Source organism: Hyposmocoma kahamanoa, unplaced genomic scaffold (assembly GCF_003589595.1).
Source record: "Hyposmocoma kahamanoa isolate Upper Pololo Valley unplaced genomic scaffold, ASM358959v1 76, whole genome shotgun sequence".
NCBI classification, from domain to species: Eukaryota; Metazoa; Arthropoda; class Insecta; order Lepidoptera; family Cosmopterigidae; genus Hyposmocoma; species Hyposmocoma kahamanoa.
In genome coordinates this window covers 5965706-5979365 of record NW_020653900.1, presented here as the reverse complement: position 1 = coordinate 5979365, position 13660 = coordinate 5965706, and the positions used below count along the sequence as shown (strand labels likewise).

The following is a 13660-nucleotide window of genomic DNA, read 5'->3' as shown; positions in this document are numbered from 1 at the left end:
TTTATAGTTAGATACTCGTTCGATTGTTATTGAAATGTTCGATTTACCAATCGATTACAAAAACTTTAATTGAATGAACGGAATGTTTTTTTCGTACAGCACTATGCAACCATACACAAGTCATAGAAGTATAGATGAAAAATAACCCCACTTTTGAACTACCATTTTTCAAATACGATTTTACGATGCTATTCAAATGAATATTTTTGGAAACAGTGACGAGATATCAAGTGAAAATCTTCGAAATATAGGTGAAAGTTACTTATTCCATTTATTGAGTGATTGCTTTGTATTTTTTTACTAAAAAAACTTGGTTTACTTTTTGTTGAAAATGGATTCGAACAGACTATACTTAACCTACAAATGTCCCATGTAGGTACAGTCAAGAGCACATCAAGCTTGACACTTTGTACTTTGGACCGTTCTTATCGTGAGCGGCATAGAGTTGGATTTAAGTCTTAAGTGTCAAGCTTGACGTGCTCTTGACCCTGTACGTCAAAATAAACATATATTGTGCAATGATTATAAAATAAAATATCGCATTCAAATTTTGCGCTGTCTACGACAACAGGGTATCTCACAGGGTACGTCAGGGTTTTCATACAAAACTGTGGGCATACTTGTTTGGACTTGAAGCATAAAATAATTTTTTCACATTCTAATTGAGCAACATTGAGCGTTTAGCGCTTTTCCCATTGTAGTTCGCTTCTTCTTCTTATGGTATCGATGGCATACATTTTACTATTGTGGCCTAGAACTAAGCCACTCCGACCGCGTCACTAGTAGCCGCCATTAAATCTTCAAGCGTGCAGGCGGGGCACGATATGAGGTGGGCCATCGTTTGAGTCGCACCGGACAAGCAGTCCAAGTCAGAACCGTCCGAAAATCCCCACCTGAACAAATTGTCCTTGCTCCGACCAACCGGAGTCTGAAGCCTATTTAAAGACCTCTAGATCGGCCATGACAATTCGTGTCCAGAAGAAAGACTCTCGGAAGGCGGGACATACGTAGACTCTTTCGCGCTAAAGGTCGCACCTCGCCTCGTAGTTCGCTGGGTCTTAGGAGATTAACCATCGCACACCGGCGGACGGCGGAAGAGAGGATATAAAATTTATTAATATATTTTTTATACTATTACAATTGAAATGAGATATAAATTTAAATGCTCTGAGACCCACCTCGTAGTATCGCGGCGGATTTCTTCCTGCGGCATTGAAAAGCATGCTAGAGGATAACGCGGCGGGAGGTGGCAGCACGCCACGGCATCCACCGGTATGTGTCTGACAGTCACAACCAACCAAATCGTTCAATAATAACTTTTCAACTGTAGTTGCTAGGACAACGGAATCAAATTCGAGTGATCGGCCGTATACCGAATGTATTCGATGGACAACATGCACCCACCGGCATGCCGCGGTTATTCCAGCGCACGCTGCGGTGCGCTGGCAGACGTTCTTTTTTTTTATAATATTAAGTGACGGGACGAACAGGTTGTGCGCCTGATGGTAAGCTACGCGCCTGTCCATAACAATTGTAGTGCCACTCAGAGCTTTAAATCGCAGAGATCTAAGGGGCACTGAGACTGCGCCCGTCACCATGAGTTGACAAGTCTCATGTGCCTGTAATTTCACCAGCACGTTCGCGGTATCATAAGGGATTTTCCTTATTAGTGTAGCTGGCGGGGCACAAGAACATCGTCGATGCTCTTCCCCACCGTCCGCCTGTGTGCGCTAGCCCTAATTCGAAATGGTATTGTGATACTTTTCGGAGCGTGTGAGGCAGACGCGTCGAAATTCATTGCATAATTTGCAATTTTTTTTAGTTTAGTTTCGTTTCGTTTCGGCTCGTCTCGTCTCGCCTCGTCTCATTTTATTGTATTATCTTAGGGAAGCTTACAGCTACTTTTACAATATGAATTTAAATACAAATAATGAGATGCCAATTAAAAGCTTCCATTTTTCATTCCATTTTTTTTATATATGAAAGTCTCCCATAGTTGATTCGTATTTGCAACAGATTATGACCGATGCTGGTTTTTTTTATGACACCAAGTAACGAGACAAACATGTCGCTCGCCTGACGGACGCCTGTCAAAGACAGTTGCAGTGCCACTCAGAGCTTTAAATCGCAAAGATCTGAGGGACACTGCTTCTACACCCTGAGACATAAGTTGTCACCAAATTGCTTGCAACATTGTGCTGATAGCGAAAAGCGAAAGTAGACCACTAAAGGTTTTCAGATAAAAAAAAATTCTTTATAAAACACGTCTTTTGTTTTTATTTATAAGATTATTAATTATTATTCACATTGACGAATTAACTTGTTAAGGAAATATAGATGGCGAGACTTGACGCTTAGCCACGTTGTAAAAAGTGAAATAAAATTGTTGAGTATTGAACTTAAAATTATAAGCATGCTCGTGTGCTTAAAATAATATATTAAAAAGCAAACTTCTTAAAGTGCTTTCGTTTAAACGTCCACCTATTCAATTGTTCATTCATCCCCTATTGTTGTATCTAATTATTCCCATCTGTTCTAAAACACCCTAATTATTATCCGTATGAACAAATATACGCGATTTAAATCCAGAAAAATAGTTTCATTTCTTATGAAACAATTTTTCTTATTTTTTATTATGATTCATAATCCTAACAATCGTGAATACGCACACAGCAGAGAACGTGGAATTCTAAACCACACTAATGGACCCCGTGTGGTCGGGTTAAGATGGTAACCTTAACCTTAACTAATTTAACAGTCGCAATTGGCAGGTCACTTCAAAGCTAGACGAATTGGTGAAAAAAATGGTCGCCGAAGAAAAAGCTAAATTTGATTTGCAACTCAAAGACATGAGATCTAAACTAAAGGATGTCGAGGAAACATTACAAGGTGCATGATTCGCTGTTCCTTTCAATATCAAATATGTCTAGGGATCAAGCAAGTTTTTGCCAATTAATGAAAATTTTTTTGACCTCAATCATTGACTTACAAATAAATGGACGACGGGTCTAATACAAAAAACATGAAAAAAATGTCCCAAGTCAACCTATTTAAACGTAGTGACATGTAAAGGAATATGAAAAAGCTAAAACGTTAGATTTAAATTGTAATGTCATCGCAGTACTGTCTAATTTTACTTGCTTCGCTGTCAGTTGAACAAACGAAGACTACAGCGTGAAAGACGCTCTGTATACGATTTTAATATATATAATTTCCCTATAAGTTCGGACACTTTTTAGCGCGGACCCGACGTCCATATAATTGTAAGTATTGACTGGTCATTGGACCTCAATGGTATTTTTGGTCAAAAAAATACATTGATCCCTAAAAACTTTTGATGTGTGTATTTAATATTTCATGTTCCGTTTTCCCATTGAAACTCTACTGGGTTTACGACCCACAGGATTCAAGAAAAATGAAAACACCTATACGGTATAACACTGGTATATTTGAATTTTACACAAAATGCTCAGGGATGGGTACAGTCGGAATAATTCGCTCGGTGATAACACTATTCACGGCGTACTCGCGTATGACGTCACCGAACTGTTATTCCCTAATTTTCTCCCCTTGAATATTTTTTTTATAATGTAAAGTGACGAGACGAACGAGTCGTGCGCCTGATGGTAAGCTACAACGCCTGTCCATCACAGTTGCACTGCCACTGTGCCCGTCACCCTGAGACATAAGTTTACAAGTCCCATGTGTTGTTGAATTTCACCAGCACCTAACTGCTATGCTAACATTATTGCTTGGCGGCAGGAATAGGTAAGGTGGCAGTACTCCCGTGGAGGAACTATTTCACGAGTTCTATTGCTGCTTACGATAAATATGTATTTACATTTTGATAAAACTAAATGTAGTCGCGTGGCCAGTCTTTTAGCTAATTTGCCACCATTCGCGCAACACGCATTGACTAGGAGCAGAGCCATTACTGCTGTAATCCCGTGGGTCACGTTTTTATAAAAGTTAAGCTTTATAAAAATAGTGAAAGTGCCCAATATATATTTTACGGAAAGTTATGCGAGTTTTTTTTTTAAACGAGTGGTGCCCACCACTGAATAATAGAATCAATTGTTCCATTGTTTGTATGCGTCGGCAATTGGTATGGGAGAGACTCGTAGAATTGAAAACCTGACGCCTGGGAGATAAGCCATACGTTCTACTAGATGTAAAGTTGCTAGAAAAAGGGAGTACATATAACATCGATCCGACTCAACTTGAATCAGTGACTGTCGCCTCAAAGTGACTACCGTTCTGTCAGTCAGTTTTCTGTTCTGGTAGCTGTAAAGGTACAGAGGAATATTATGGTAGTAAAAACATCATGATATTGAATAAAAATAAAATAAAATACTATTAAAATAAAATATGTATTTCAATTTTTGTTTTGTCAATTATTTCAAATGCAGTTGATTCTATTATGGTACTTGCCCGATTGTACTGTCTGTGAATGTATTTTTCCGAGATCTTTACATAACGTGATCTTCAAAAGATATTTTTTTTTTTGCTTGTATTCTCGCTTTTTATCTTCGTATCATACTTACTAGGTACACAATTATTATTAACAGCCTTTATATAATACATTGTTTTTGCTGTTGCATTCAGCGCGCTTATTCGCTGAAAAGGAAACGAATAGGTCCCAAGTATTATGGGCGGCTGGCTACGCTCTGATGGAGGCCACCAGGCAAGGAGAACCTGTCGTTAACGTCGAGAAGGTGTTGAAGGCTATAGAAGACAATTCTGGTGCTAGTAAGTTTGACAAAAATCAACCTATGTACATCACTTACAATGCACGAGTAGTGTTAGGTCATGGAAATTTTCCATTTGAAAAATAATATTTTTCAGAAAAAGAAATATTTTTCCGGATATTTTTCGAATATTTTTCTTTTAATTTTCCACTTTGACGTTGGCACCTGTCAAAAGTTGAATATCCTGAACGAAGATGATGGAGCCAACAACATGTGGTGTCGTGAGGTCGTTGGAGGTTTTTTCGCTGTTGTGAAATCATTTTAAACCTCGTTTTTTTCTAAGTGTCTTTTAGTTATACAGGTTTATTTTATAAAATTTCAAAAGATTTTCTAAACGTAGAACATAATTATGTTCCAAATTATGTCGACTAGTCCAAACATAGAAATAAACGGAAAAAAGTTAGACCTTGTCAATAAAGTAGTCTTCTTAGGAGTGACCTTAGATAGTAAACTTCAATGGTTTCTACATATATCTTCCCTGGCCAGCAGATTAAACTCCGCTGCATACGCAGTCTGCAAAATACGTGAACTTACCGATGTTAGTACTGCTAGACTAGTTTACTTTAGTTACTACCATAGTATAATGTCCTACGGGATTCTCATGTGGGGTAAAGCGGCAGATATTCCAACCATATTTGTATTGCAAAAACGAGCGATTCGTTCTGTGTACTGTAGTCTAGGCTCTACTCTATGATAGAATTACTGGCTGAGTGAATATAGTTTTATATTTAGAATGTGTTTTGAAATAGGAAATTAGAAAGAATAGAACGTCTTGATACTTCGAGATTTAACCTCAGTAAGAAAATATGTAAAAAAGTCATTGACTTACAAATAAATTTTCGTTTAACCATGGTAAATGACTCTTTTATGGGGAACTGTATACGTTTTTACAATAAGATTCCGGAGCATATATTAAGATTATCATTTCCTAAGTTAAAAAACTACATTAAAAATGTTTTGATCGAAAAGTTATATTACAATTGAAGACTACGTAATTAATAATTAATAATTTGATTCAAAGTGTATTCCATAGCATTTAAGTTCATTTGAAAAGAGCAATCCCTAGAGTTTTTGCTCGTTCTTCTCAGGGAAGCAGCGTAGTGAACGAACAGTACTTTAATGTAATATAATATATGTTTCATGTAATATATATATGTAAATGTGACGTTTTCAAGTGTAAATTTATATTACCTATGGAATAAATGATCTTTGACTTTGCCTGTTTTTAAAATTTTTCTAACTTCTCCATTTTTCCGGAAAAATTTCCACTATTTGAAATATTTCGGAAAATTACTCAACAGTATGCATGAGTATCTTTTCATGAGAGGGATAAGCATTATGAGAAAGCATTTAGTGAATCTTCAGCGTTCTTGCTCGATCTTCCAATGATTTTTTTAAATAGCTGTTGATTTGCCTTTCATCTCACTTGATGCACACCTAAATAATGCCTATTCACTCTTCACCTTGAAAAGGTCCACGTTGTGGCGTTCAAGGTATAAGTCTACAGGCAGGGAATGCCACTCCATAGCAGTTCGCTATATAAAGGATGAAACCGGCCTGTAATTTTACTAGCACCCTTACTTACCCTACCCTTCAAAACCGGGACACAGTAATGATGACTATACTGCTTGGTGGCAGAAATATGTAAGGTGGCAGTACACTGGATGAACTCAGGTCTACTGCTACTACTTCGCGATTAGTCGACGAAAGATTTTGCGTGATACACGAACGAAAGAACATACAGGCTGGCAGAAACTGCATAATAAAACATTGCGGCGTTGGTTTCTGTTATACAGAAAAAAATACTAACGTCAGAAACAACAACTTTTGTTCCATGACTTTTATAAAACATACAAAAATTTATGTTTTTGCTGTACTATCTGATACTTTATAGATCTGTTATTGGTAGTAAGATGTTCAAATGTGCAAGTGTCGTCTTTGAAGATCTCCATCTCCACTTCTGCGTTTTGCACTGGTATTTACGATAACGCTCTTTTGTTACCGCACAGAGTTATCACCGTTATATCGATATTTTTATTTTTCTACGAAAGTGAAATCTGATGAATTATTAAAATTTGTTTTTAATTATTGTTTATGATGTTAGTAATATAACCCCGCGAGGTTGTTAGTATTCTACAAATAACCCTACATAATCTGTAAACTTGGATATAACAATAAATATTCTACAAATAACCCTACATAATCTATAATCTTGGATATAACAATAAATAATTGGTACTATCTATTGTAGAATACTATTAATTATATTAAATAATAATATATATTATATATCCAAGATTATAGATTACGTAGGGTTATTTTGAAAGTATTCCGAAAAAAAACCGTTTATATATAAAGTTGTAAATGGTCAAGATCATGTCAAAAACTTTAGATTTGTTTTAAGTGTCGAGTTCTCAGGTTTTCGCAATTGCTAAACTTTGTAAACGAAACTTTTTTTACGATGTAAATCGCGTATATTTGTTTTTTCAAATAAACCAACGTTTTGCTCTCTGTACAGATCCCATGGTCGCGGCTGACAACAAATATGCGCAATTTAGACCCGAAAAAATGGTTAATTTTATAATTATTAATAATTTTATAATTATTAATAATAAATTTAATAATTAGTTAATTTCGAATAAAAGCAATAAATCAAAACGCTGAATTTTGAAACATTCTTTAATTTAAATAACACTTCGCAATATTGACCATGGGAAAAGTCAGAACTTAGCTGCCTACAGATTTGCTCGATACTGTCGATCGTTATGATGTGTTTGGAGACTTTTAATTTTGCCGCATCTTTACTTGTAAAGATGCAAATACATGCACTGTAGTGTACACTATATATAATATATATATTATATATATATATATATATATATATATATATATATATATATATGTGTGTGTGTATATAGTGCATGTACTTGCAGCTTTACAAGTAAACATGCGGCAAAATTAAAAATCTCCAAACACATATAACGATGACAAAATCGAGCAAATCTGTAGGCCCTGATCGACAATGTCGAACAATGTTGATATTGTCGATCGACAATTGTGAGCAAATGTTCAGGCACACAAAAAAAATCGATATTAAAAAAAATCTAAAGTTTATTTACGTGCTTGGCGAATATTTTTTTTCTAATTCTTTCTAAAATTATTAAGTGGTATTGGCATACCTTTTACACCTTAAAACCTTATTGGACTCTTTTATAACAGAGGACGGAGACAAACTAGTGACGACAGTGTTGGCAGCAATACCAAAGTCTGTCTACACGAAGGGAGTCGTACCTGAGAGCGTGGTTAAAGCACGATATTACATGGTTAGTTTGCTTTCAATACAAGGTGCTAAAATAAGTTCGTTTGAAATTTTATGCAGTAGTTTTATTATATACAATTTTATCTAAGGAAACTCGTCCGATTTGCGATTCTATTTCCTTTTCATACAAATTAGCTGGTTGGACAATTTGCGAGGAAGATTTTTTTTATGTTGAGTAGCGTATACACTAAGTTTTTATTTACTTCATTTGTTTCTTATTTTTACATTTGCTGACTATTGCACACTAGATGGAGGACGTGGCGAGGAAAGTGGCACTGGTCGAAAATGAAGGAGCACCCTTACCAGTGTACATTCTTTCCTTCCTCCAGGATATGTTACTTTTCTTCAGGGTTTGTTCATTTTTTTCATTATAAATAAAAAAATGCAGTCGAATTGAGAAATTCCTCCTTTTTTGAAGTTGGTTAACAATGCGTGCAGACGCGATATAATTGGCCAGTACGTTATAGTATTTATTTCCAACTTTGGATTTACGGTAATAGTGACAGAATTACATATTATGTAATATTATTGCACTGGAGTTTACATATTGGATCGTCCTTATGTGTATTGAACTAAAATGTTTACTTATAAAATTTTAGGTTGTATGTATACACTGATTTAAATTTATAAAATAAGACTAAAAGTAAATTTATTAAAGTAAAGTGACCTCACGAAACGAAATGACGATCTCGATGGCTCAACGGTTCATACTGTGGGCGATGGATAATTCACAGTCATTCGGGCGACGGCGACGACGTGTCCGATCGGTGACCGTCAGGATGGTTGGTCGCCTGTGACATCTGGCACTGAGTGTATATTGAAGAATTGCTACCTATGTTCTACCTTTTCTAAATAATTGCTACCTTTGATATATTCTGAGAAATTTTAAAAAATAATAGACCAGCCGTTCTGATATCAGAATGGTTGGTCGCCACTTTGTTCGGCATGAAGGGCGCAGGTTTTCCAGAAGTATGTATTACCAATTATTGGTACTACTTTCACGAATTAAAGGAAAGTAGCGCTAATACGCTTCTTATCTATATTAGTTAAAAAATAAGTTTATTTATTATTTAGTAGGTAAGCAGCTTGAAGCTGATATGCCTATATCAAAGCTGTGTTGAATTTTTATACAGTCCACGAATTGAAATAAATAAATTGATAAATAAATAAATATAAGCGATTGAAAATTTGACTTTTATTTTTCAAAGGTAGCAATTATTTAGAAAAGGTAGCAAATAGGTAGTAATTCTTAGATATACACTCAGTGCCAGACGCCACAGACGACTAACCATCCTGACGGTCACGTCCGATCGGGCGTCGCCGTTACCTGTTCACCATCATCTCGGATTGGGTGTACCTACAAAATGTGGCCTTCGCACTTTCGGGAGTCATTCGGGAGTCGACGCGGCCGTTCGGTTCGATACGGCCGATCACCTGTCACCAGCTGCGTACCGAGGCGATCGAAAATTCGGCGGAACTTGGGGTTTTACTCCTTCTCCGTCTGACGTCCATCCGAAACGGTTTTATTTTGTTTTTGTAATACCAAGTGACGGGACGAATAAGTCGTGCGCCTGGTTGTAAGCAACACGCCTACCCATAACAGCTGCAGTGCCACTCAGAGCTTTAATGCCACTGCGCCCGTTACCCTGAGACATAAGTTGACAAGTCCCATGTGCCTGTAATCTCACCAGCACACTTACCTTCAAAACTGGAATGCAGTAATGCTCACATTATTGCTTAAGACGCACGATGCGAGTGATGCTTCATACTTGACATTGGTTTTTGATTTGGTCAAGTATTACTTATTTGATAGTAATGTTTCGGACGGAGAACTAACCGATGCGAAAGGCACAACTTTCTCGCTCTTAAAGTTTTTCTGTCCGGCTTAATTCGATTCCGAGACGATAAGTGTGATAGCTCCCTTAAGGGCAACATAATTGATCCCAATAAAAAATATCAAACACTTAAACCAAATTCCTGCTATTACAACGTATACCAGAAAAACGGTAATCTTCAAATACAAATATCCTTTATTGCCACAATGACATTTTATGACATAAATAACATATTAAGTTAAAACATAAGCAACCAATAAACGGTACGCCAAACATGTCAGAGGGAAAAGGAGGTGTCTCAGCTTGTGCGGCCTGGAACCGTTGTTGTCTCAGACAGCGCTGTTTTTCAGCCACCTTGTCTCTAAGGTCTTAGGCGGGCTTAAAAGCAACGAGGGCCTAAAAACAATTATAAAATTTTAAAAACTGTTATTCTATATTATTCAATAATTCAATATTATTATTATATTATAAATATATTGTAAAATATTTAGGAGTGATGCTTGACGACAGTCTCAGTTGGCGTGCACACATAGACCTCACGACGTCACGCTGTAGAAAACTAATATACGTTTTCAAAAAACTGAGATATGTGGCTAATCTTGAGCTACTGCGTACAATATACTACGCCCTTGCGCAGTCGGTGATGAGTTACTGTGTTGGAGTCTGGGGTGGTGCCTGTAAGACTCACTTATTGACTTTAGAAAGAGCTCAAAGATCCATACTTAAAGTTATGACTTTTAGTCCATACAGATTTCCTACTACATCGTTGTATGACAAATGCCAAGTATTGAGTATAAGACAGTTGTACGTTTTGCAACTAGTAATCAAGCAGCACAGAAACACTCCATACTGCAAAGACAATTACATCAAAAAGCGCACCCGCACTAATGTGTGTTTTTCCATTAAATGTCGCACAGCTTGGGCAAGACGTCAGTTACTATTTATGGCTCCGTATCTGTATAATAAAATTAATAAAACTTTAAACATACATCCGTTAGCTGCTCGTGAAGCTAAACTTAAAACTAAGAACTGGCTATTAACCTTAGATTACCATAAAACTGAAGCCTTATTGTAACAACTGAGATAGAAAAATAAAGTATTTGCAGGTAATAACAATGTAATAGACTCTATACTACTAACGCGCGAATGTATATTGTCACACAAAAAGGCAGGCACACACACACCTACACCCGCGCACATGCACGTTCACACTCACACACACACACACACACACACACACACACACACACACACACACACTCACACACACACACACTCACACACACACACACACACACACACACACTCACACACACACTCACACACACACACACACTCAGTAAAACATATAATATGTAATTTATTTAATAATGTTACCTATTAAAATTGTTAAGAAATAGCTAATGTAAGGTCAAATGTTTGAGAGAGGACACTGACTCCTGTAACACAGGTTATACCTAGCTCAGGTGTCAGGGACTTCACTATTGTGTTGTAATTATTTTGTAACAATAAATATTATTATTATTATTATTATTATACATATAATAAGTACATATATATCTTCAGAAATATTTCTCCAATCACGCAATCCGGAACCAGTTTGAGAAAGGATCGTTTTTCAAATTGGTCTAACGGTTTTCCATTCGAATGGATTTCCATTAGTTCCGTCGGCCTCGGCACCTCGTCATATACCTACGAGTACCTATCGCTCACAGAGCCACGTGCAATGTGTTACAGTCATCTGGTAAGACTCGGATGTTACGTCTTGAAAGATCACAATGAGTGATTCTCAAGGTTATGACGTCGAAACCTATAAGGTTCCCCACAACAGACCTATATGCATTATGGAAAGTGCACTCAGTTAGGAAACTGTTTGTCTTGGGTGCTATTTTACATAAGTATTTAAGACTACCATATGATCCAAATCTATTCAGGGATAAACGAAGAACAGACAGAGTATGTGAAATTGCGAGGTTGAAGGAAATTGGAGGTGCATTACTAGACTGCCATTTCTACTTTTGTGGGTCTCCACTTTATAATAAAATTAATAAAGAATTAAATATCTATCCTCTACCTTATCAGGAATGTAAATTCAAGGTCTTCAGAAGCCACTGGGCTTCAAAGTCTCAGTTATAATGATGTTGAAAAACTTGTTACTCTCTAGGTATTTACACACGGACACACAAACACACACACACATACACAAGTATGCTCAAACACATCGTACACTCACAATAAAGCATCCTGCGAACCAATTAAAACACAGTTATTATTAGTGTATAATTTGTTACTTGTATCTATAAATTCTTTTCTTAGTATTATATTAAATTAGTATAAGTTTACTTACATAAAATGGAACACAGTGACTTCTGTAGTTATTATCGAACACAATCTTATCATGTATATCTTGTTATTGTTCCGAATAAACATTTCATTTTATTATTTATTTATTTATTAAGACCTCGATTTCAGCCGTCGTCGATCCCTCAAGCAGAACTCGAAGGTCCTGCGAAGAATGTCCCTGAAGACCTCGACACTTTCGACTTACTGCAGAGAGCAAAGTAAGTAAAGAACAAATACAAATAAAGAACAAAATATCTTTATTGCACACGCAACAATACTGGGTCCCAAAGTACCCAAATAAAACGAATTTAGTGTAACACAACACCTTAGTAAAAACGGTTTAACGCCATCTAGCGGCATTTTATCTCGACCACATACATTATTGTGTTAAATTGTTAATAGACTGACACTTCACAGACTAATACTGCGGTCATTAGCAGGTGCCGAGGTACCAATAGGTACCCCTTGTGAAATTGCAACAACAATAAATACTATTTCGTTATTGTTATAAGTTGTTGATGGATGTCGTCAACCATTTCCGTCCAGTTTCAAAAACCTGTATTGCTGTGTGCAGCTATTACATGCAGCAAGGCAAGATAGCGTCAGCGGTGGCGTACGTAGACAAGCTGGAGGGCGCGTCGCGCGGCGCAGCGGAGACCTGGTTCAGAGATGCGCTCGCACTGCTCGAGACTCGGCAGGCGGCAGCGGCTATCATGGCGCATGCGACTGCGATCGCCGCTAAATATATTTAGGGTAAGAAGAAATTCAGCAGCTCTTACATTATTATGTACCCATATATTTTCCTCTGCTAGGGGCTGTTCCACCCCTAGGATAGAGTTTAGGATACAGTCCACCACACTGGCTCTATGCGGGTTGGGGATTTATGCATCTTCAAAGGGTTTAACCTTCTCTTAGATGCGGATTTCTTCTTCGTCATTAAAGAATGTCATAATTTGTAGTATTACAAATATAAAAATAAATTTTAATTTTGTTTTCAGGATTTGGATAATCGAAATAATCAGATTGAATTTTACTTGAGAATATGAAAGTGTCCATGGCACTGAACAGCTTTAGAAGTATTTGTTTTTACTCAAAATCCATAGAAATCTGTTGTCACTGTAATACAAAATATAATATGTAGAATTGTTTTGTTATTGTAGTTTTATATCCGACTATAGTTTTTTAACATTATTGACACTTTTATAATACCCTTTATAAGGACATCAAAATAATGACGATTGTTAATAAGTGTATTTTGTTATTAATTTTTATGAAATATGAACTTTTATTTATATTAATAAAGGAAATAGTTATTTCTGAATTTATGGTACCGCATTAAACTTATTTAACAATGTCGATTTCTGAAGTTTAATTTATAAATTTAAGATTTGTTCTTAGGACGCCCTGCGGCAAGA

General features: G+C 36.5%; 1 protein-coding gene across 1 annotated transcript in view; it reads left to right on the top strand.

The window, feature by feature from the left end:
* LOC113232604 (MICOS complex subunit Mic60-like) overlaps positions 1-13437 on the top strand; it is a 32335-nt gene extending 18898 nt beyond the window's left edge. Inside the window, exons 12-18 of the mRNA XM_026467373.1 lie at positions 2772-2889; positions 4606-4749; positions 7968-8071; positions 8316-8417; positions 12375-12463; positions 12820-12998; positions 13244-13437. Of these exons, the coding sequence (XP_026323158.1) occupies positions 2772-2889; positions 4606-4749; positions 7968-8071; positions 8316-8417; positions 12375-12463; positions 12820-12997 (735 nt within the window). The 3' untranslated portion in view covers position 12998; positions 13244-13437. The remainder of the gene's footprint in view (positions 1-2771; positions 2890-4605; positions 4750-7967; positions 8072-8315; positions 8418-12374; positions 12464-12819; positions 12999-13243) is intronic.
* Positions 13438-13660: the final 223 nt, after the last annotated feature.